The sequence below is a fragment of the Pongo abelii genome, chromosome 17 (assembly GCF_028885655.2).
Source record: "Pongo abelii isolate AG06213 chromosome 17, NHGRI_mPonAbe1-v2.0_pri, whole genome shotgun sequence".
Lineage (NCBI taxonomy): Eukaryota > Metazoa > Chordata > Mammalia > Primates > Hominidae > Pongo > Pongo abelii.
The window spans coordinates 40,579,591-40,600,860 of NC_072002.2; the positions used below are offsets into that span (position 1 = coordinate 40,579,591).

The following is a 21,270-nucleotide window of genomic DNA, read 5'->3' on the forward strand; positions in this document are numbered from 1 at the left end:
ACTAAATTTCTTTGACCACAGTTTCTGTCCAAATTCACACCCCTGAGTATCCTCAAAATAGCATTTCAAGATTTTAATGTTTGCCATCTTAACTTAGATTGTATTTTGATAGAAATTATATTCAGTTGTCAAGGTTAAACCAATCTAACTGTGGTAACCAAGGTGATAACTTTCATCTTTGGTATATTTTTTAGTGAGGTGATTGTTTCTTGCTTTTTGTCTTTCACAAAACTAAGATTTAATTACTTATATTAATGTCTGCTGAGGTAGATAATAATCTAAAAAGATTTAGGTTATTGGTGAATGGGGCACTCTTTAGTTTCTCCTTCCTATTGTTGGAAGGATCTGCTTGGCTTAATTCCTCTCCCTGCACCCCACAATGATGTTTACTAGCAAAGTTCTTTGAAACATAACTGGTTAATCACCTCTCAAATTTTAAGGATGATCAAAGTTTCTTTTCTGGTGGAGTGGATGTGGGGTGATGTTTGCTGAATAGAAACAAAATCATTACCTTCTGAAAGTTTAGCTTCCTATTTATGTTGGTATTCCTGCCTTTAGCTGGTTTATACAATACCTAATGTAGAATGTGCGGCCCAGGATCGTTATAACACTTTCTGTTTTCTTTTTTTTCCCAGGCAAGTGAAAATTACATCCTGTGTAGTGATACCAGGTCACAGCTGAAATTTCTTGAAAAGCTGGATCAATTGGAGAAGCAGAGAAAGGATTTAGAAGAAAGAGAAATGTTACTTAAGGCAGCCAAGGTAAGGGCCAGTGTGATTTATGAGTGAACGTGGCCTGGCAGTGTGTTCAGAGGTGGCTTTATCGTTGGTTGACTGTCTTGGTTTTATTAGGCCTTTAGATTTCTCCAGAGGATTTCCTAAAATGAAATTACTAATAGGATGTCTCACAGCCAGGATGGTGTGGTGGCTTTCAGTTAATTTAGTTTAATGAGTCATAATCTTTTGTCTTCTCACTTTTCCTGTGTGTTCTCCCCATCCTCAAACCCAGGTAAAATATTTCGTAAAATTTCAGGGTCTTTTTAGGAATCCAGTTTGATACATGCCAAGTTGAAGTTGATAGGGAAAATTTCGAAAGTAGACAGGAAGGTTATGGGTAAAATTAGTAATTCGGATTTTGTGGAACAAAATACAGGCTGGGTGGAAATAGAGTAAAAGAATAGTGAGGCTTCTTTATTTAATTTTATTTTTGGAGACAGAGTCTTGCACTGTCACCCAGGCTGGAATGCAGTGGCATGATCTCGGCTTACTGCAACCTCTGCCTCCTGGGTTTAAGCAGTTCTCTGCCTCAGACTCCTGAGTAGCTGGGACTACAGGTGCCTGCCACCACGCCTGGCTAATTTTTTTTTTTTTTTTTTTTTGTATTTTTTAGTAGAGACAGGGTTTCACCATGTTGGCCAGGTTGGTCTTGGAACTCCTGACCTTGGGTGATCCGCCTGCCTTGGCCTCCCAAAGTTTTGCGATTACAGGCGTGAGCCACCCGCCAGGCCAAGGCTATTTATTTATTTCCCTTCTCTCTTATTTAAACGTTTTCCTGGGCTATTAGTGTCACATGAGGTAAAAGCTAATTCCACTACAGTTTCCATTTTGAAGCTCCATATTTCTTCGTAGGCTTGGGGCCCTTGTGAGAAATCTTAAAAGGCTGAGCACTGGAGTCTTAATTTTTGTTTTAAGCACATTTGTCTTAATTTCTAGTGTTCTTGATAGCTTCCCTTTATAGAGTATTTGTTCCTAATCACATAGCAATTACTTTTTTAAAAACTAATTTATTTTGAGGCCGGGCACAGTGGCTCATGCCTGTAATCCCAGCACTTTGGGAGGCTGAGGTGGGCGGATCATGAAGTCAGGAGATCGAGACCATCCTGGCCAACATGGTGAAACCCCATCTCAACTAAAAATACAAATATTAGCTGGGTGTGGTGGTGCACGCTTGTAGTCTCAGGTACTCAGGAGGCTGAGGCAGGGGAACCTCTTGAACCCTGGGAGGCGGAGGTTGCAGTGAGCTGAAATCGTGCCACTACACTACAGCCTGGCGACAGAGCAAGACTCCATCTTCAAAAAAATAAATAAATAAATAAAAACAAAACAAAAAAACCTAATTTATTTTGAAATTATTTAATACAGAAAAGTTGCCAAAACTGTACAAAGTACTCTCAGCCCCCTTTCCCAGATTCCCCCAATTTTAACATTTTACTGCATTTGCTTCATCTCTACCATTTTTGTTTTATTTTTTGTTTTTTGAGCAGTCTCTCTGTAGCTCAAGCTAGAGTGCAGTGGCACAGTCCTGGCTCACTGCAACCTCTGCCTCCCAGGTTCCAGCAATTCTCCTGTCTTAGCCTCCTGAGTAGCTGGGACTACAGGCGCTCACCACCACACCCGGCGAATTTTTTGTATTTTAGTAGAGACGGGGTTTCACCATGTTGCCCAGGGTGATCTCGAACTCCTGAGCTTGATCCGCCCACTTTAGCCTCCCAAAGTGCTGGGATTACAGGACTGAGCCACCGTGTCCGGCCTTATCTGTACCCTTTTCATTACCCTTTCTACACATACAATCATTAATCCCCTCCCTGTCTTCCTCCCTTCTTGCCTTCCCCACTTCCTCTCTTCCTCCCTTTTTTCTTCCTCTCCCCTCCTACCTTTCTTTCCTCTTTCTCTTTCCTTTTCTTTCTTTTTTTTTTTTCCTTTTTGAGACAGAGTTTCACTCTGTCACTAGGCTGGAGTACAGTGATGTGATCGTGGCTCACTGCAGCCTTCACCTCTTAGGCTCAAGCAATTCTCCCACCTCAGCTTCTTAAGTAGCTGAGACTACACGCACACACCACTATGCCTGGCTAAATTTTGATTTTTTGTAGAGACAGGATCTCCCTACCAGTGTTCAGGCTGGTCTCAAATTCCTAGACTCAAGCAGTCCTCCTGCTTCAGCCTCCCAAAGTGCTGGGATTACAGGCATGAGACACTGTGCCCAGCCATTTTTCTTTTCTTAACCTTTTTGAAAGTAGTCTTCAGACATGATGTTCCACCACTCCTGAGCATTTTCGTATGTAACACTATCATCTAATGCACAGCACCCATTCTGATTTCACTAGCTGGCTTAACCACGTCTCTCTTTCATGGTCCGTTTTCCCATTCAGGAATTTGTATTTCATGTAGTTGTCATTTCTTTTCAGATTCTTTTAGGGTTTCTCAGTCTTTCTCTTCTATGCCCTTGACAGTTTCCAAGAGTATAAGCCTTACCTTCTGTAGGATGACCTTCAACCAGGGCTCATCTGATCTTTCCTTATGATTAGACTTAGGTCAAGCATGCTTGGCAGGAATGCACAGAAATGATGCTGCACTCTTCTCAGCTGATCATATCAAAAGGGTCATATTGGTACCTACTAGTTCTCTCCATTTTAAACTTGCCATCTCCCCCACTTTTTGTTTTGATTTTTATTTTTTTGAGACAAGATCTTGCTTCATTGCACAGACTAGAGTGTAGTGGTGTGATCACTCCTCACTGCAGCCTTGGCCTCTTGGGCTTAAGCAATCCTCCCACCTCAGCTCCCAAGTAGTTGGGACTACAGGCACATGCCACCACACCTGGATAATTTTTTAAATTTTTTAGAGATAGAGTCTCACTATATTGCCCAGGCTCATTTTTCCCTTTGTAATCAATTAGTTTTTCATAGGATGGCATTCTAAGATCATACCAATATCCAATTCCTCATCAAACCTCCATGTGTTAACCATAGCATCTGTTGTGATGTCTGCCTAAATCAGCTACCTCTGTCATGGTTGCAAAATGTGAATTCTTTATTCCCATCAACTCTCCTCCTTTTATTAGCACACTACCATGTGGAAGAGCTGTCCTTCTTTATTCATATTAGTATGGGCTCATGATTTCTCTTTATCTCAATAGGTTGTAATTCATTACTATCATTTATTTTGTTGCTCAAATTGCCCCTGAGTGGAAGACCCTTCCAGCTGGCCCTTCTGTCCCTTAGTCATGTGTCCATCCATCACTCACTGAGCATGTCCTCACTTTCAGGCACAAGGCACTCCAGGCCCAGCTTATACTTTTCGTGCTCTAGCCCCAAAATCAGCCATTTTTCTAAGAAGCCTGCCTTCTTTTCTGTTAAGGATGACATTCAGAAACTGAGCTTAGGTCATACAGTATACTCATTGCTAAAAGGGTGTCATTACATGTAGGCCTTCTCAATGGACAGATCTAGGAAATGTATATATGGTATGTGTATATGTACACATGTTTGTATATATACACACAAATATCCATCTGTAACTATTTCTATATCTGTGTATATATTATAAAACCGTGAGTTCATATGGATACCTGCAACTCCAATCCAGTGCCTCAGAGTTCCTTCTACCCTTAATCTCTCCATGTTTGTAAAAACATTCTCCAGTCTTGAGAAACTTGGCTCCCATTATCCTTGATATATTTAACTTATGTCCTCTATCAGTTATTTAATCAATGTAACTAATCTCTCAACTAGCCATGCTGGCTGACTCCTCTGTCTGCTACTACTAATTTCCCCACCCCATTTCATTGTCTGTGTAATTGGCCACCACGCTCACAGACCCATTCCTTGATGAGACCCCCACTCCTTCACCACCTTGTATTCTTCACCACTGGCCTATACATTCATATGCCCCAACTCCCCATAAGGATATGGAGCACCACAGCCTTGTCACTGTGCTGCTTCCTGCTGTCCCACAGTCTCAGTCCCCACATTGACACCCACTGCACTGGGAGGAGCAGGAAGGTGGGACAGAAAGATGCTCTTTCTTGAGCCCTCAAGTGTTATAAGTAAGCACTTAGTCATTGTAATGAGGTGGTTTATTGGTATTTTATTTCCACTTACTGTGCTGTAAACAAGGTCATAAACTATTAAATAATAGTTTAGTTATTATTGAATATAATAATGTATTATACTTGCTCTTTATCTCCTTTGGCTTTTCCTTCTTTACCAGACGTCTAAATGTTGGATTTAATAGTTTTGAATCCTATGCCACCTTCTCTGTCTTCATTCCCTTTTAAGTTTGTATCTCCATTTCAGCCTGCATTATGAAAATCTGGACTCATACCATTAACTCCCTACTTGACATGACTTCATTGGCTAATAGTTATTTCAAAATTAATATGTCCAAAACAGCTCCTGTTATTCCTCTCCCCTCTAAATACCTTTTACTCTTACAGATTTTCTTGACTCAATAAATTACACCACCATCTTCCCAGATGTTGAAGCTGAAAAACATAGGCATCATCTTTAACTCCATTCTGTGTCTCCTCTCTCCCCGCATCCAAACCACCTCCTATCTTATTTCTAAAATGTATCCAACTTTTCTTCATCACTATTGTCATTACTCTAGTCTAATTCATCTTTCACTTGGACTTTCATACTAACTTCTAAGTAGCCTTCTTTTCCTTCTACAGTCCATTCCTCTATTTCTCCTACTATGGTCAGAATAATGTTTTTATAACAAATCACGTGTGTCTCTTTTGCTTAAAAGCCTTCAGTGGCTTCCTGTTGCACTTAAAATGTAAACTTCTTACCAAATTTTAAAAGGCCTTATGTTATTTGGCACCCATCTACCTCTTTGAGCTTGCCTTGTCACCTACTCTGCTCCAGGCACACTGACCTTTCTGTTCCTTGAATGTGCCCAACTTAGGATATTAGACTTCTAACTAGGCATCTTGAACTGACCATTGAGTTCCCTTCCCCTAAGTCTGCTTTTTCTTAGATCTCTACTCTCTTAGAAAGTTGCAATTACCATCCTCCAAGATGCTTGGGACAAAATCCCAGGTGTCATCCTTGATTCCTCTCTTTACTTCATAACCGACGTCCAGCCCGTCAACAAGTCTGATCCACTTTACCTGCAAAGATATGTTTTGAATGCAACCATTTATCATCTTCGGTGCTTTGATACTAGTCCACACTGCCCTTATCTTCTTTCCAGTCAGTCTCTTCTTCACAACAGTTGTGTTAGAGTAGTCTACAAATTGTTCTGCGTGCCGTTGCGTTCAATCTTGGATCCCTACAGTGCACCCTCTACAGAGTGGCCAGAGCCTTTTTTTGGGGGTTTTTTTTTTAAAGTGTTACATCAGTGGCATCTCACCCCTGTGCTCCAAACACGCCAGTGGATTTTTGTTGTTGTTATTGTTTTTGAGACGGAGTTTTGTGGTTGTCCAGGCTGGAGTGCGATGGCGTGGTCTCAGCTCACTGCAACCTCCGCCTCCCAAGTTCAAGCATTTCTCCTGCCTCAGCCTCCTAAGTAGCTGGGATTACAGGTGCCTGCCACCATGCCTGGCTACTTTTTGTATTTTTAGTAGAGACGGGGTTTCACCATGTTGGCCAGCGTGGTCTCGAACTCCTGACCTTTGGTGATCCGCCCACCTCAGCCTCCCAAAGTGCTGGGATTACAGGCATGAGCCACTGTGCCCAGCCCAGTGGATTGTTTTTATAGCTAGAATTAAACCCCCAATTCCTTGTCATGGCCTACAAGGCAACACATGATCTCCAGCCTTTCTCTTTCACCTTTTTTCTATGCTTCAACCACATGGGCCATCTTTCTTTCCTCGAGTATGTTCCCATTTTAAGGTGTTAGCAATTACTGTCCCTTCTGCTTGGAATGTTTTCCTCCAGATCTTGGCATGACTGCATCTTTTTTGTTGTTTAGATCTCTACTCAAATATCACTTCTCAGAGATGTCTTCCCTACTATCCTAGCTAGAGAAGTACATACCACACTTCTCTTTCTATCACATTATTCTATTTATTTTCTTTATTTCTATTTTTGTTTTTAATTTAATTTTTAAATTATATATATTTTATTTTTAAATTGTTATTATTATTATTTTTTTTGGAGACAGGGTCTTGCTGTGTTGCCCAGGCTGGAGTGCAGTGGCCCCATCTCAGCTCACTGCAACCTCTGCCTCCCGGGTTCAAATGATTCTTGGGTCTCAGCCTCCCAAGTAGTTGGGACTACAGGTGCATGCCACCACGCCCAAATTAAATTTATTTTATTTTGAAACAGGGTCTCATTCAGTTGCCCAGGCTGGAGTGCAGTGGCATGATAATAGCTCTCTAACAGGCCTTGATCTCCCAGGCTCAAGCAGTCTACCTACCCACCTCAGCTTGCTGAGTAGCTGGGACTATAGGCACGTGTCACTATGCCTGGCTAATTTTTAAAATTTTTAGTAGAAGTGGGGTCTTGCTGCATTAGACAGGCTGGTCTCGAACTTGAGCTCAAATAATTCTCCCACCTTGGCCTCCCAAAGTACTGGGATTACAGGTATGAGCCACTGCCTCTGGCCTATTTAATTTCATTTTGTAGCACTTAACAGTGTCAGCAATTATTTGTTTTGTATTTTTACCCATCACTAATATTTTACATATCATAAATGTGTTTCATTTTTATAAAATTGTTTATTTTTCTCTTCTCAAAATGTAAGTTACTTGAGTTATTACAGTTACTTTGTCTCCTTATATCATCTGTCTCCAAAGACTAGAACAGTAGGACACAGAGTAGAATCTGTACTATGGATGACCAATAAATATTGGATGACTGACAAAGACTTGATACTGAAATGTGCCCATTTTATATTGGGGCAAAATATTATATACACACCGACATATATATGTATATATATAATGCATATTTTAATATAAATACATATATACACAGACTCACTCTCTGGTGATACTATAGCTAGAGTAACAAAAGAGTTTATCTTTCGCTTGAAATGAAATTTTCTTAGTAGATTGGGGACTAAAATGAAGAAAAATTTTACCAGCTTTGGGTTGAATTTTGTGTAGATATTTAAGATGTTTGAAATTAGTAGGCACTCAAATTTAAAGACTATCTCTTATATTTTCCTTTAACCAAAGGTTCTGGTAAATCAATAAATGTATCAGGTAAACTTATTAAATATGAAAATACTTTTAGCTTTTATTTAGTTAGCTATCTAGATATTAGCTTAGTTAGCTAAGGTTGCATTTTATAGAACAAATATTCAGATTTATAAGCAGTTAAATAACTTTGTTGTGGTGAGAAAAAAGGATATACATATCCCAAACATGTTTTCCAGTGGACAGATGTTCATGGTGTCAGAAATAAAGTTCCTTACCCTTTGTTCCATCATAGCTTGATACATAGAAAACAGCTCTCTTCTTATGGCAGTCCCGTACTATGGAAGGCGACATCCAATAAACAATTATTAAACATGGTGCACAGCATTCCATTAAGTGCTATAGAGGACCCAAAGATGATAAGACATTCTAATTAAAATACTGAGATGTATTTTCTACTTATAATTTTAGAAATTATACCTTTAAATAGAGAGATTTGGTTCAAGGTTAGTCAGGTTCTTGATTTTAATAGTCCTTGAAATACCTATGTTTTCCCAAATGGCTTCACCTGAAGATCAACCAGTATTGATTGTTTTTATTCATTTAAACCAACAATTATTCTTTTTTTTTCCTTCATCTGTACCATCAATTTTTTAGTTTTCAGTGTTCCTACAAGAAAAACGTCATGCCTCAACTGGACCTGACTGACATTGTTAGCATCATTTTCAGTATAAGCTTCCTCCAGGCTAGAACTGCAGCAGCCAGCCCAGATGATGAGGGGGTGGAGGAAACCAGGGTGGGAGTGCAGCTAGACTGGATTGAGGCATTTTCCCCTGGAGCTAAGATATTCAATCACAAGAGAAAATTGTCATTTATTAAATATTTAATGGCAACTATGGTGTTTAGATGCTAGTAATTTCTATTAAAATTTTCTTTTCCTTTGATAGAGTCGTTCTAATAAAGAAGATCCAGAACAGCTGAGATTAAAGCAGAAAGCCAAAGAGGTAGGACTTTCAAGTTACCATGCTTGTCTTTGTGTTTGAGGGAAGGTTGGCAGCTCTCTCCTGGCAATTAGGTCAGGGTTTATTTTGCTGTTGCATACCATTTGCAGAAGCCTTGGGGAAGGACAGGAACTGCTAAAGGCAAGGGCAGTACTTCAAATGAGGTCAATGAGTTATGTGCTCTCTTTTTAAAATTTATTTTCAAGGCTTAGGCCTGTCTCGAAATGGGTCTTTGTAAACTACAGCAGCATACTTGGAGGAATATAATGTGAGATTTAAAAAAAAAAGAAACTTTTGAGATTTAGCATCTGGGACTGTACAATAGGCTACATTTTTCCAGGGTAATTGTTCGTTTTGTAAATCTGATACTGCTTATAATTCTTTGGCTGGGAGGCGGTACTGGGATTTAGTTTTAAATGGAAAATGCCTCTGGCTTTTAATTTTCTGGGCCCAGCAGTTTTCTGCTCTGGAATGGAGCCCTTGTTTCACACAGTTCATGTTTAGCTGCAGGGGTTTTAGTTTATAGCTTAGACTGGTTAAGCTTTTACTCCCAGAGGCCTCTGCATAGCAACTGTAGAAATCAACAAATAAGTTCATTTATGTCTGCAGCCTCCTCTCAGTAGCTGACTTTTTACATTTCCCAATATCCATTTCCTGACTTTTCTAGCCCTAGAGAAAAAAGCTCCACTAATTGGAGCTTATTTTAATTGAGCCTTAATATTGGATCTCACTGGAGTTGCCCCCAGAGCTGCTGAGAACAGAATGAAATGAAAGTACCTAAGGTTGAAGATGCGGTGTGTGTATGGGTGTGTGTGAAATTTTTCACTTGACCTACAGATTCTTTTCCCTCCTGAATAAATCATCAAGCCTGTTCACATTTCTGATTAAGGATCTGACAGCAGATGATAATAAAGACAATTGAGGTGTGAGATGTGTGATATGGAGCTGAAGAAATTGGTTTCTATAGTTACTTCACTGATTTCATGCAATTTTTAAGGATCTTTGTGCTAAATAAGAGTGATTTTCTGAGCAACCTTTTCCCTTAACTGTGCCTCTTGAACTATGAAATTTGTTGTTGCTTAACATTGCTGCAGTTGGCTCCTAGGTGCCAGCAGCAGCAGGTTATTTATGAATGTTTTAAAGGCCCTTATTGTTTGGATTAATGTAGGAATTGGGGCAAAACAAGTGGAAATCTAGTAAGATTCTTACAATCAATGTGGTGTGTTTTCATTAACATAGAGAAGGAAAATACATGAACTCTGGGTAGAGGGATTTCAGGATTGGGACATGGAACGCTGGAAAGGGAGAACACTTTAAAAAAAAAGTTGAAAGCAGAAACATTTTATTTTCAGCAACAAAATATTCCTTATACCGATGTCTTTCCAGTGGAAAATGTATCTAAAATTATTAGTGTGACAACTGTACCTATAATTCTCTTTAAGCAAACCTGGCATGAGGATAGATTATTTAGGGATGGGCAACCTACTGTTGCTCTGAATCATGGGTATCCCACCTTGTTTTAATTAAGGACTGACTAGATGCTTATCTTCTAATTGCATTCCCTTTTTGGAAAATGTGCAACAGAAAGCTTACCCTTTTAACCTTACCCTGTCTGTTCCTCCTTCATAAACCTTCATAAGCATCTGAATCTTAGATTAATTCTTCCTTCAGCTTTGTATAGGATGATTTTGTTTTTGTTTGCATTTTATTTTAGTATGTTGTTTAATAATTCCCTAAGGGATGAATAGGTGGACAACATTTTTCAAAGAAATCTGTGAGAGGAAATGTACCAAAAAAATGCCTCTGTTAATGAGAACAGGTGGTAGCAAACCTGTGTTTTTCTCTTCCTTTGCACCTCCATGTATTTCTTTTTCCAAACAAGGTTAAAGGAACTCAATACAACTTCTTTCCAAAATATTTTGAAAGTTTTCTAGTTGCTTCCTATCATAAATCCTCTTTGATCAAAAAAAGGAATCAAATACATTGGCCCCTTTACAAGAACAGAGCCACTCTGTTTTGCAAATGTTTGGTGAAAGTCAAATATTGTCATTTTTGTCATTCTCCTGCCCCCTAGAGTTCTTAATAACTTGAGTGTTCTAAGGGGCTGTAGTTCAGAATCAAATACACAGTGGTAGTGTATTTTGTTTGATTGCATAAATATTGACCATATCTTTTTTTCTTTTCTTTCTTTCTTTCTTTCTTTTTTTTTTTTTTTTTTTGAGGTGGAGTCTCACTCTGTCGCCCAGGCTGGAGTCCAGTGGCATGATCTCAGCTCAGGCAGCCTCCACCTCCCAGGTTCAAGCAATTTTCCAGCTTCAGCCTCCCGAGTAGCTGGGATTACAGGCGCGTACCACCGCATCCAGCTAATTTTTGCATTTTTAGTAGAGATGGGGTTTCACTACGTTGGCCAGGCTGGTCTCAAACTCCTGACCTCAGGTGATCTACCTGCCTCAGCCTCCCGAGTAGCTGGGATTACAGGCGCGTACCACCGCATCCAGCTAATTTTTGCATTTTTAGTAGAGATGGGGTTTCACTACGTTGGCCAGGATGGTCTCAAACTCCCGACCTCAGGTGATCTACCTACCTCAGCCTCCCAAAGTGCTGGAATTACAGGCGTGAGCAACCGTGCCTGGCTGACCATATCTTAATAGAGAGTTGGATTGCTTGCTTGTATGGTAATTTGTGAGGTTAGCATTTAGGATGCACTAATCACTATCATGCTGGTATAAACTGTGATGATTTGGTTTGTGAATTTTTGGTATTTGGCTGTCTGAGAAGTTTTCTTTGTTCACTCATGAATTTTTTATTTAGCACAGATGCCTTATGCTTGCTTGATTTAGAACTGATCTGTTTTCCCTTTCAAACCTACCTACCAGGCTTGTCATAGAAAAAAGATTACTGGCTATCTTATAAATGCAGAACTTCGAAGAACTGTTTACAGAAGCTGTAGGCTTTATTTATGCTGAGAAATGTTTCAGCAGTGATATTTCTCGTATAAATATTAAATCACAATCTGAATCCCCTTCATTCATAATCTTATCCATATTTGCTTTCAACTGTTAAGGACTAGAATTCTTAAGCCAGGTGTAGTGGCTTACACCTGTAATCCTAGCACTTTGGGAGACTGAGGTGGGTGGATCACCTGAGCTTAGGAGTTCGAGACCAGCCTGGGCAACATGATGAAACCCTGTCTCTACTAAAAATACAAAAAATTAGCTGGGTGTGGTGGCGCACACCTGTAATCCCAGTTACTCAGGAGTCTGAGACATGAGAATCACTTGAATCTGGGTGGCAGAGGTTGCAGTGAGCCGACATGGTGCCACTGGACTGACTCCAGCCTGGGTGACAGAGTGAGACTCTGTCTCAGAAAAACAGAACTAGAATTTTTTTTTTTTTTTTTTGTGAGACGGAATTTTGCTCTTGTTGCCCAGGCTGGAGTGCAATGGCACGATCTCGGCTCACCTCAACCTCTGCCTCCCGGGTTCAAGAGATTCTCCTGCCTCAGCCTCCCGAGTAGCTGAGATTACAGGCATGTGCCACCATGCCCGGCTAATTTTGTATTTTTAGTAGAGATGGGGTTTCTCCATGTTGGTCAGGCTAGTTTGGAACTCCCGACCTCAGGTGATCCTCCTGCCTTGGCCTCCCAAAGTGCTGGGATTACAGGCATGAGCCACTGCGCCTGGATCATTTCTCCTGCAGTTTTTCTTTCCTCTAATAAAGTTTTAGAGGCTGTTCATCTTTGCATTCCAGATGTAAGGACAAATTGTGTTAAACTGGACAGGTTTTTATAAAAGTGTCAAATAATTTTTCATTCTTCCTATCGACTTCTACCAATTTTGTCATTCTCTTTTGGCACTTAAAAACAGACTGCCTTTGGGTTGGCCTCCAGCCTAGTCTTATTCCATTGAAGAAGTTCCTGCTGCATAGTGTTCTTATTGACTTGACAGGTTTTCTGTCTATTTGAAAACCAGCTGATATGTCTGTGGATAGTCCTGTAATTCAAACATTTTATTTTCAGCTTACGGGCTGTCTTCTTTCCCTTTCTCTGTTGCCTGAAAAAACATTATAAGCATCCTCTCTCTTTTTCTCGCTATTATAACTTTATATTTTTTATACTAGCCCTTTCAAATTCTGAAATGTTTATGATTTTTCTAGATACTTTTCCTAAAATGTAAGTACCTGCATTTTTTCATTTTACCATCTCTTTGTGAAAGTTTTGTTTTAGTTGGGTTTTTTGTTTTTGTTTTCGAGAAGGGTCTCACTCTGTCACCCAGGCTGGAGTGCAGTGACGCGATCTGAGCTCGCTGCAGCTTTGACCTCCTGGGCTCCTACCTCAGCCCACCAAGTGGTTGGGACCACAGGCACATGCTACCACACCTGGCTAATTTTTTAAATTTTTTGGAGAGTCGGGGTCTCCCAGTGTTATCTAGGCTGATCTTGATCTCGTGGCCTGAAGTGATCCTTCTGCCTCAGCTTCCATAAGTTCTGGGATTACAGGCGTGAGACACTGCCCCGCTGAATTTTTTTTTAATAAATAGATTACTAATTGCTAAACTCTAACTTCAGACAAGCAGGCATATCTTTATTTAATGCAGCTGCAAACTTCTATGATATGTGTGTTATGTGTCCTAGTATTTTCTTTTCTTAGCACATCATCCAGAATTTTGTAGAGCTATTTGTCTGACTTTACAGTTGAAACATTCTGATTTGATTGTTATATATTTTGTGACCCTTATTTCCTTTTGAATTTCTTCTTTCTCCTTTGGGAAATGTGAGTTCAATGCATCTGTGCAGAGTGAGACAAAGAATTCATTTACTTTCTTTTTACCAATTCCTAGCATTCCACTTTGATTTGTTATCGGATGGTGAGGGAGAAAAAGGAAATCAAGACCTGCTGGTATATTTGCTTCACAATGCAACCTGTAGGAACTGGGAAAAAGAATAAATACTAAATGATTAAAATGTAGACCAAATTAGAAGCCATGTATCCTAAAGTTTTTGGGATTTTTGTTTATAGAAAATATAGGTTATAAAAACTGTTGGTACAATTCTTCATAAAACATTGTACAAGAAATAAAATACTGAATCATAAGGCTCATTACTGATTAGAAAATATTTAGGTACGAGAACAACACAGTATATTTTTAAAATGAAATTTGAAAATATATGAAGTCAATGAAAGGTGATAGGTAAACTATTAAATTATATCAATTTGTATTTAAACTTCATGCAAGTTCTACATGGCCAAAACTCATGGAGTACTGGACAGGGACAAATGAAACTTGTCATAAAAAGTACATTCTAGCAATCAAATTAATATAGCAAGAGGAAGACATTCTTAAAATGACAAGTTATAAATAACTTGTGTATGACAGCAGAGAAACAGATTGAAAGGTTTCAAAGCATTGATAGTCTAGGACAGTGGTTCTCAAATGTTGACATGCATAAAATTATCTGGAGAGCTTGTTAAAATACAGATTACTAGGTCCCACAACCAGAGTTTATAATACTGTAGTAGGTCTAGGGTAGGACCTGAAAATGGGATTTCCAATAAATTACCAGATGTTGCTGCTATTGCTGCTGCTGCTCTGCAGATCACACTGAGAACCATTGATCTAGGATGAGAAAGAAGGGGGGTTTTAAAATTCATCACTTTTATTTTCCCACTAACTAAATGGTCAAAATACTGTGATTTGGGAATCTGAGATTTGGCCTCTTGAACTGTCATAGTTCATTTATCATCCAATTATCATTCATTAGGTTCTCTTGGAACCATGAAAGCTTCACTAGGTTTCCTTCATGGATATTTTTACAAGATAACTTTAATGGTAGTATTTCTTTACTGGTATGCCTTAAATGGAAAAGAAAATATTAGAGATTCATAAGAAGATTGCATGCATACTTTATTTTGATGTGTAGGATCTATGTGTTTTGAGAGACTTATTACTCTCTTAGTAGAAAGATGCCTATTTAAAAAAATATAGCATTGAACTGGAAGTAAAGTATCTTGGATTCTAGATTCAGCCTGCCATTATCAAGAGTTTGCTTTGGGGAAAGTTACTTTAATTCTTTGAACTTACCTCTGTTTCCTTGTATTTAAATGAACTTAACGATTCCTGCTCTGCTTATATTACAAGATTGTCATAATTTAGGGGAAGGCGAGGCATAAAAGAAAAAACCAGTAGCTTATAAACATTAACTGTAGGAACATTTAAGATAGATGTCATTGAGCTCTTAGATTTAGGTTTGAGATAGACCATGAATATGTTATTTCTTTCCTTCCAGAGGACTGGAAAGAAAATGAGAAGAAAAAAGAGTGTAAGGGTGACAACTGAAAAAAAAATTTTTTTGTAATACAGAATAACTGTAGCACATTTATATTTTACACAATTTATAAATCAAATGTCATTGGTTTAAGTTAAAGAGAGAAGGTGTCTAATTGAGATTATGAGGAATATACCATTTTTTTCAGGAAGGTAGGGATGGATGAGTAGGGTTGACCAGCAAGGCATCAGAGTTTACATATCAAATTCCAGGAATCTCAGATGTTCTGGACAGTGTCCTGGTATCATAATAACCAGCCTTAGTGGTTGGGAGAAAAAAGATAGATTCTAAACTGTTTGATTTGGTGGAATGACTGCTAATAATTGTCTTTGAAGGCTTAAAAAAGATCTTGTATTTCGGTTGTGGTATCCTTGAAGTTAAGATAAGGTGGAGTGGTGATTTTTTAAAAATTCGCAACTGCCTGTAGTCCCAGCTACTCGGGAGGCTGAGGCAGGAGAATGGTGTGAACCTGGGAGGCGGAGCTTGCAGTGAGCCGAGATTGCGCCACTGCACTCCAGCCTGGTTGACAGAGCGAGACTCCGGCTCAAAAAAAAAAAAAATTCGCAACTTGCTTTTTGGTTCCCTTGACTTAAGATTCAGCTGTTAATGTTTAGTAGTTTTTTTTTTCCTGTTCGTTTGTTTTGTTTATTTTAGCATTTAACCTTGCATTCCCTGGTAAACTTGATCTTTTAAGTAATCATTCAGATGTAATTATAAGCATTGTTAAGAATTTTAGAGTTTGATCCATGAAATTTTCCAAAGTATATCTAATTCAATTTAAATTTTTACTATTTAAAACATTTCCATTGTTTGGTGTTAGGGTTTTGTTGTTACCTTTATGTGTACTTAACTTTAATTGTGAAATCTAAGCAGGACATTATTCTTAGTTCTTTTATCCTCAGTTCAAAACCTGGTGTGATACACTTTGTTTCTCTTATTTCTTTAGATTTTTTCATACATTCCTATTTGGTGGTGTGATTATTTTCATTGCTACTAACACTTTCCTTAAGCATGAGAAAGAAAAACATTTTTTTATTTCCCATATTGTCTATGTCATAACTATCTAGATAAATTTGGTTCTTCCTGTTAAATGTGCCCCTGTTCCTCTCCAGGCTGTTAGCTAATGTGAAACTTGGTTTATTCGTTCTTCAGCTAGTGCCTCTGATTCTGCTTAATCTTTTGGTTTCTGTTTTCAATAGTTTTTAATTTTCCTTTTATTCTTGAAAATTATGTGCTTAGCATCAAGAAGTACCTCTATTGAACTTTACCTCTGAGAACTTGTGTGATCTTCAAAGTAATTTCTTAATGTTTTTTGGGTCTTGATTAAAGGCTGTACTACCATGAGTTGTACTTATAAATGAAGAGATGAGTACTTAACACCAGAAATAAAATAATCTTCAATTACTGTTGCTTAGTTGCCTTCTAGGGCACTATCTTGAATTTTAGAGACTTCTACTTCCTATCATAGAGACTGAAAAGAGAAGTGAAGGCTTCTGCCTTTTTCATTAGCCATAAAGGAAATAGCATATTCTTAAAAGAGAACCTCCCAAACCCGTTTGGTCTCTTTGGAGCAAGGTGTTTGTTGCTGGTGTTGGTAAGCAAGCAGTCTTACATTTTATTAAACAAAGGCTAGTTGGTATATAATATAACAGAAACCAATTGTCAGAATTCTGGCTATTAAAGAGTTCCAGTTAAGATAGAGTAAAAACACTTCATATTTTCTCTCCCACTGAATACAACTATAAAACCTGAACAGATGCATGGAGCAGCTGTTTGAGGACATTGAAAGGTAAATAGTAAACAGATTGGGGAAGAAGATAAGAATTCAAAATACTACTTGAACTGGTGGTGTTGCCACCCTCCATCCCCTACCCCCATTCTTCCTACTGCTTGATTCTAGACCTGGATGCAATCACAGACGTGGGTGGGAAAGTGGGCTAAATCCCCAGCTTTCTGGCCAGGAGGAGGAGCTCCAGGGAACCAGAAATTACTGGGAAGATAACAGAGAGGGAGGTGCTCAGGAAAGCAACTCCATGTGATTGTGTTAAACTCCTAGACCTACTCCTGAACTACACATTTGCCATATGTGGATCTTATTCTAATGAGCATACCAAGAACTGGACCAACAAACCACCACCAGATCCCAGATTGACCACTGGGGGATGCACAGGGCAGATCCAAATAACATTGTGAAAGCTTTGAAAACTGAGCTGACGTTGTAGCCACAGATCACAGAAGTCACATAGGAACCTGTGGCTTGAACCTGTGTTGATTGCATGCTAAAACAAAGGTATTAACATTCTCCAAAGGATTTCTAGAATACCCAGAGTTTCATAATACAGTTGACACAGGTTTGAAGTGTACAGGTCCACTTATATGTGGATTTTTTTCAACCACTTGTGGATGGAAAATACACTATTTGCAGGATGTGAAACCCACATATGTGGAGGGCTGACTTTTCGTATACACGAGTTCTGCAGGACTGACTGAGAACTGAATATACACGGATTTTGGTGTACCTCAGCATCCTGGAATCAATCCCCCGTGTATACCAAGGGACGACTGTATTCAAAATATTCAGGATACAATACAGAATCACTTGACATGAAGAACCAGGAATATCTCAACTCCCATGGGAAGAGAGAATCAACAGATATCAGCCCCAAGATAACATAGATGTTGGAATTATCTGACACTTACATCACTATAAAAATGCACCCAGTCAATAAACCCAGGTTCAACTCACATCATAATCAATCTCTGAAAACTATATAGATGTAGAAAATAAAAATTTTGAAAATAACTGAAGAAAAGGACACATGTCAATAGAAGAACAATAATTACAATGACTAGATTTCTCATTAGAAAGCAAATGGAAAAACTATTTTTTTTAAAAAAAAAAAAGGGAAAAAAAACCTGTGGAGATCAGAAGAAAGTGGCAAAACATTTTTAAAAGGAACTGTCAACTTAAAATTCTATATATCATGAAAATATCCTGCAGAAATGAAGGTGAAATAGACATTTTCTGGTGAAGGAAAAAGAAGAAAATTCATTGCCAACACAGTTGCTGTAAGACAATTAAGGAAATTATTCACAATGAAGTCAGATGATACCAAAGGGAAACTGAACTTCAGGAATGAAAAAAGCACAGCAGAAATGGAAAACATAATAGGCTATTCTGCTTTTGAATTAAAGTATGTTTAAGTGAAAGCAGATTTGAGGACTGACATTGGCAAGATGGCTGACTAGAAATGCCTGGTGCTTGTCTCTTCCACAAAAAAGGACTGAGGCAATGAATAAACAGATAGGATTTGACTAGGATGTCAGAGAGAGCACTGGAGTGCAGTTGGGGAATGGAGACACACCTGTAAATGATTAGAAATCCAGGAGGGCAGCATGAGGGTACCTAGCATCTGCAGTCCTGTCTTCCCCACCTGGACTGAATCTGGAGTCAAGAGAAACTTCCCATTGCAGGGAAAAGGCAATCAGAATAACCCACCCAGCCCCTGTTGCCACTGCAAACACATACAGTCCTTACTACAGGAGAATCCCACAGTCCTCAAAAGCCCTGAACCCAGATTGGAGAGCTACCATGAATTCACACAGCTGCATTGCCCTGGATTAGGAACACCAAGGTGTGTACTCCCAAACTTCCATCCACCCACTGTGAGCTGATGTGCTGCAGCACAGCACCATCTTGAGAATAGAGCCACTTCTGGAGTATGGTCTCCTCAAGGAGTCAGTAGGCATTGCACCTCTCCAGCACTGGGGCTCCATCTTCATTCCACCAAGCCGACACTCGTGACTGAGTGCCGAAACCCCAGCAGCATGGAGCCTGGGCCCAGGATTGGCTGTGACTGGTCCTGCACAGAAGAGAAGCCAACTAATGCTGCCCTTACTTCCAGCTACAGGAATAGTCTAGCAGTCCCACCCAAGGCGAACCTGTTCTTGAGCTGGCCAAACTGCTGCATGCCCACCCCTTAGTGGGAGAGGCCTTCAAGCCTCTGAGCAGCTGACAGGCTTCTGTGCTAGTGGTGTGGCTACCTGCCTGTGCTCAGAGCCTGAGAGACAGCCCTCCAGTGTCCTACCCTCCACAGATAAGCCGCTGGTCTGCCCAATAGCCCTGCACCCACAGTCAGGATCTGAAAAGCCACTCCACTGGCAGCCACACTCCAAGGCCTGCTGAACAACCATGAGCCCACATCTCGGGCCTGAGAGACCGAGCCATCCTCACCAGACATGTCTTTAGGCCAGTCGGGCACCTGTGCACGTGTGTTTTCAGCAAGAGTAACAGCGCTGTGGGCTGCTCCTTGCAGGCATGTCCTCGGGCCAGCTGAGCAACCATGTGTATGTCCTCCTGCCAAGAATAAGAGCCCTGTAGCCCAAATCCACACACCAAGTTGGTGGACCCACCATTTGTATGTATATGCCTCTGACCTGAGAAACAGCTCAGTGAGCCCACACCCAGCAAAACTGCACCACCTCCACCACAAACTCAGCCCAGGCCACTGAGACATTTGCATATGTCACTAGTACGGATTACAGCTGAAGAAACTACACTACTGTGTCCACCTAGAACTCAACAGACTGACACCCCAACACCCGTTCATATGAGTAAATTTTTGTCTGTGAAACCTCCTCCGTAAAATTGGAAGAGGCGACTTTTCTACCACGTGAATGGAAATCAGTGTAGGGATACATCAAACATGAAAAAACCACAGATAAATATCCATGAAAAGGAATACAATAATTTTCTAATAACAGAGGCTAATCATAAGGAAGTACATAAAATGCCAGAAAAAGAATTCAGAATAATAATCTTAAGTAAACTGTGAGATACAGAATACTGATGGACATTCAGTGAAATCAGGAAAACAATTCACAATTTGAACAGAGAAAATTTTATTTTTATTTGTCTTTTTTAGAGACAAGGTTTTATTTACTCTGTCACCCAGGCTGGAGTGCAGTATTTGGAGCATAGCTCACTGTAACTTTGAAGTTCTGGTCTCAAGCCATCCTCCCACCTCAGCCTCCTGAGTATCTGAGACTAGAAGCATGTGCCACCATGCCCAGCTAAGTGAATGAGAAATCTAATAATGAGATAGATATCATAATAAAGAACCAAACAGAAATCCTACAGCTGTAGAATTCAATGAATGAAATAAAAAATATGGTTGAGACCTTCAACAATACACTACACCAAGCAGAAAAAATAATTTTTGAACTTGAAGAGTTTGAAGCAACACAGGCAGACCCCCCTACCCCCCCCAAAAAAAAGAATGAAGAAAGCTACAGGATTTATGGGACACCATGAAGCAAACAAATATTCACATTATGGGCATTCTGGAAGGAGAAAAGAAGTGGAAAGATGTAGAAAACATATTTAATGAAATAATAGCTGAAAATTTCTCAAGTATTTGGAGAGAGACATCCAGGTTCAGGAAGCTGGAAGAACCCCAAGTAGATTCATCCCAAACAAGTCCTCTCCTAGGCACAGTATAGTCAAATTGTGAAGTCAAAGTCAATTCTAAAAGCAGCAAAAGAAAAATGTCAATTCACAAATAAAGGTATTCTTATCAGATTAACAGTAGATTTCTCAGCAGAAACTATACAGGCTAGGAGAGAATGGGATAATATATTCAAAATACTGAATGGGAAAATTTTAAAAAACTGCCAGCCAAGAATATAAATATATATATAGTTTTTTGTTGTTGTCGTTTGTTGTTTGTTTGTTTGTTTTTTGACAGAGTCTTGCTCTGTCGCCCAGGCTGGAGTGTAGTGGCATGATCTTGGCTCACTGCAACCTCCGCCTCAGCCTCCCGAGTAGCTGGGACTACAGGTGCCCACCACCACGCCTGGCTAATTTTTTGTATTTTCAGTAGAGACAGGGTTTCACCGTGTTAGCCAGGATGGTCTGGATCTCCTGACCTTGTGATCTGCCTGCCTCGGCCTCCCAAAGTGTTGGGATTACAGGCGTGAGTCACTGCGCCTGGCCCAGCCAAGAATATTATACCCAGCAAAACTGTCCTTCAGAAATGAAGGAGAAATAAAATGTCTCACAATCAAAACATAAGGTAAT

The 21,270-nt window shown here is 39.6% G+C and overlaps 1 protein-coding gene across 3 annotated transcripts in view; it reads left to right on the forward strand.

Moving 5' to 3' along the window:
- TAF4B (TATA-box binding protein associated factor 4b) overlaps positions 1 to 21,270 on the forward strand; it is a 165,245-nt gene that overhangs the window by 98,326 nt on the left and 45,649 nt on the right. For all 3 annotated transcript variants that reach the window (XM_024236117.3, XM_054537749.2, XM_054537750.2), the window contains 2 exons: positions 636 to 761; positions 8,814 to 8,870. In XM_024236117.3, coding sequence (XP_024091885.3) covers positions 636 to 761; positions 8,814 to 8,870 — 183 coding nt within the window. The remainder of the gene's footprint in view (positions 1 to 635; positions 762 to 8,813; positions 8,871 to 21,270) is intronic.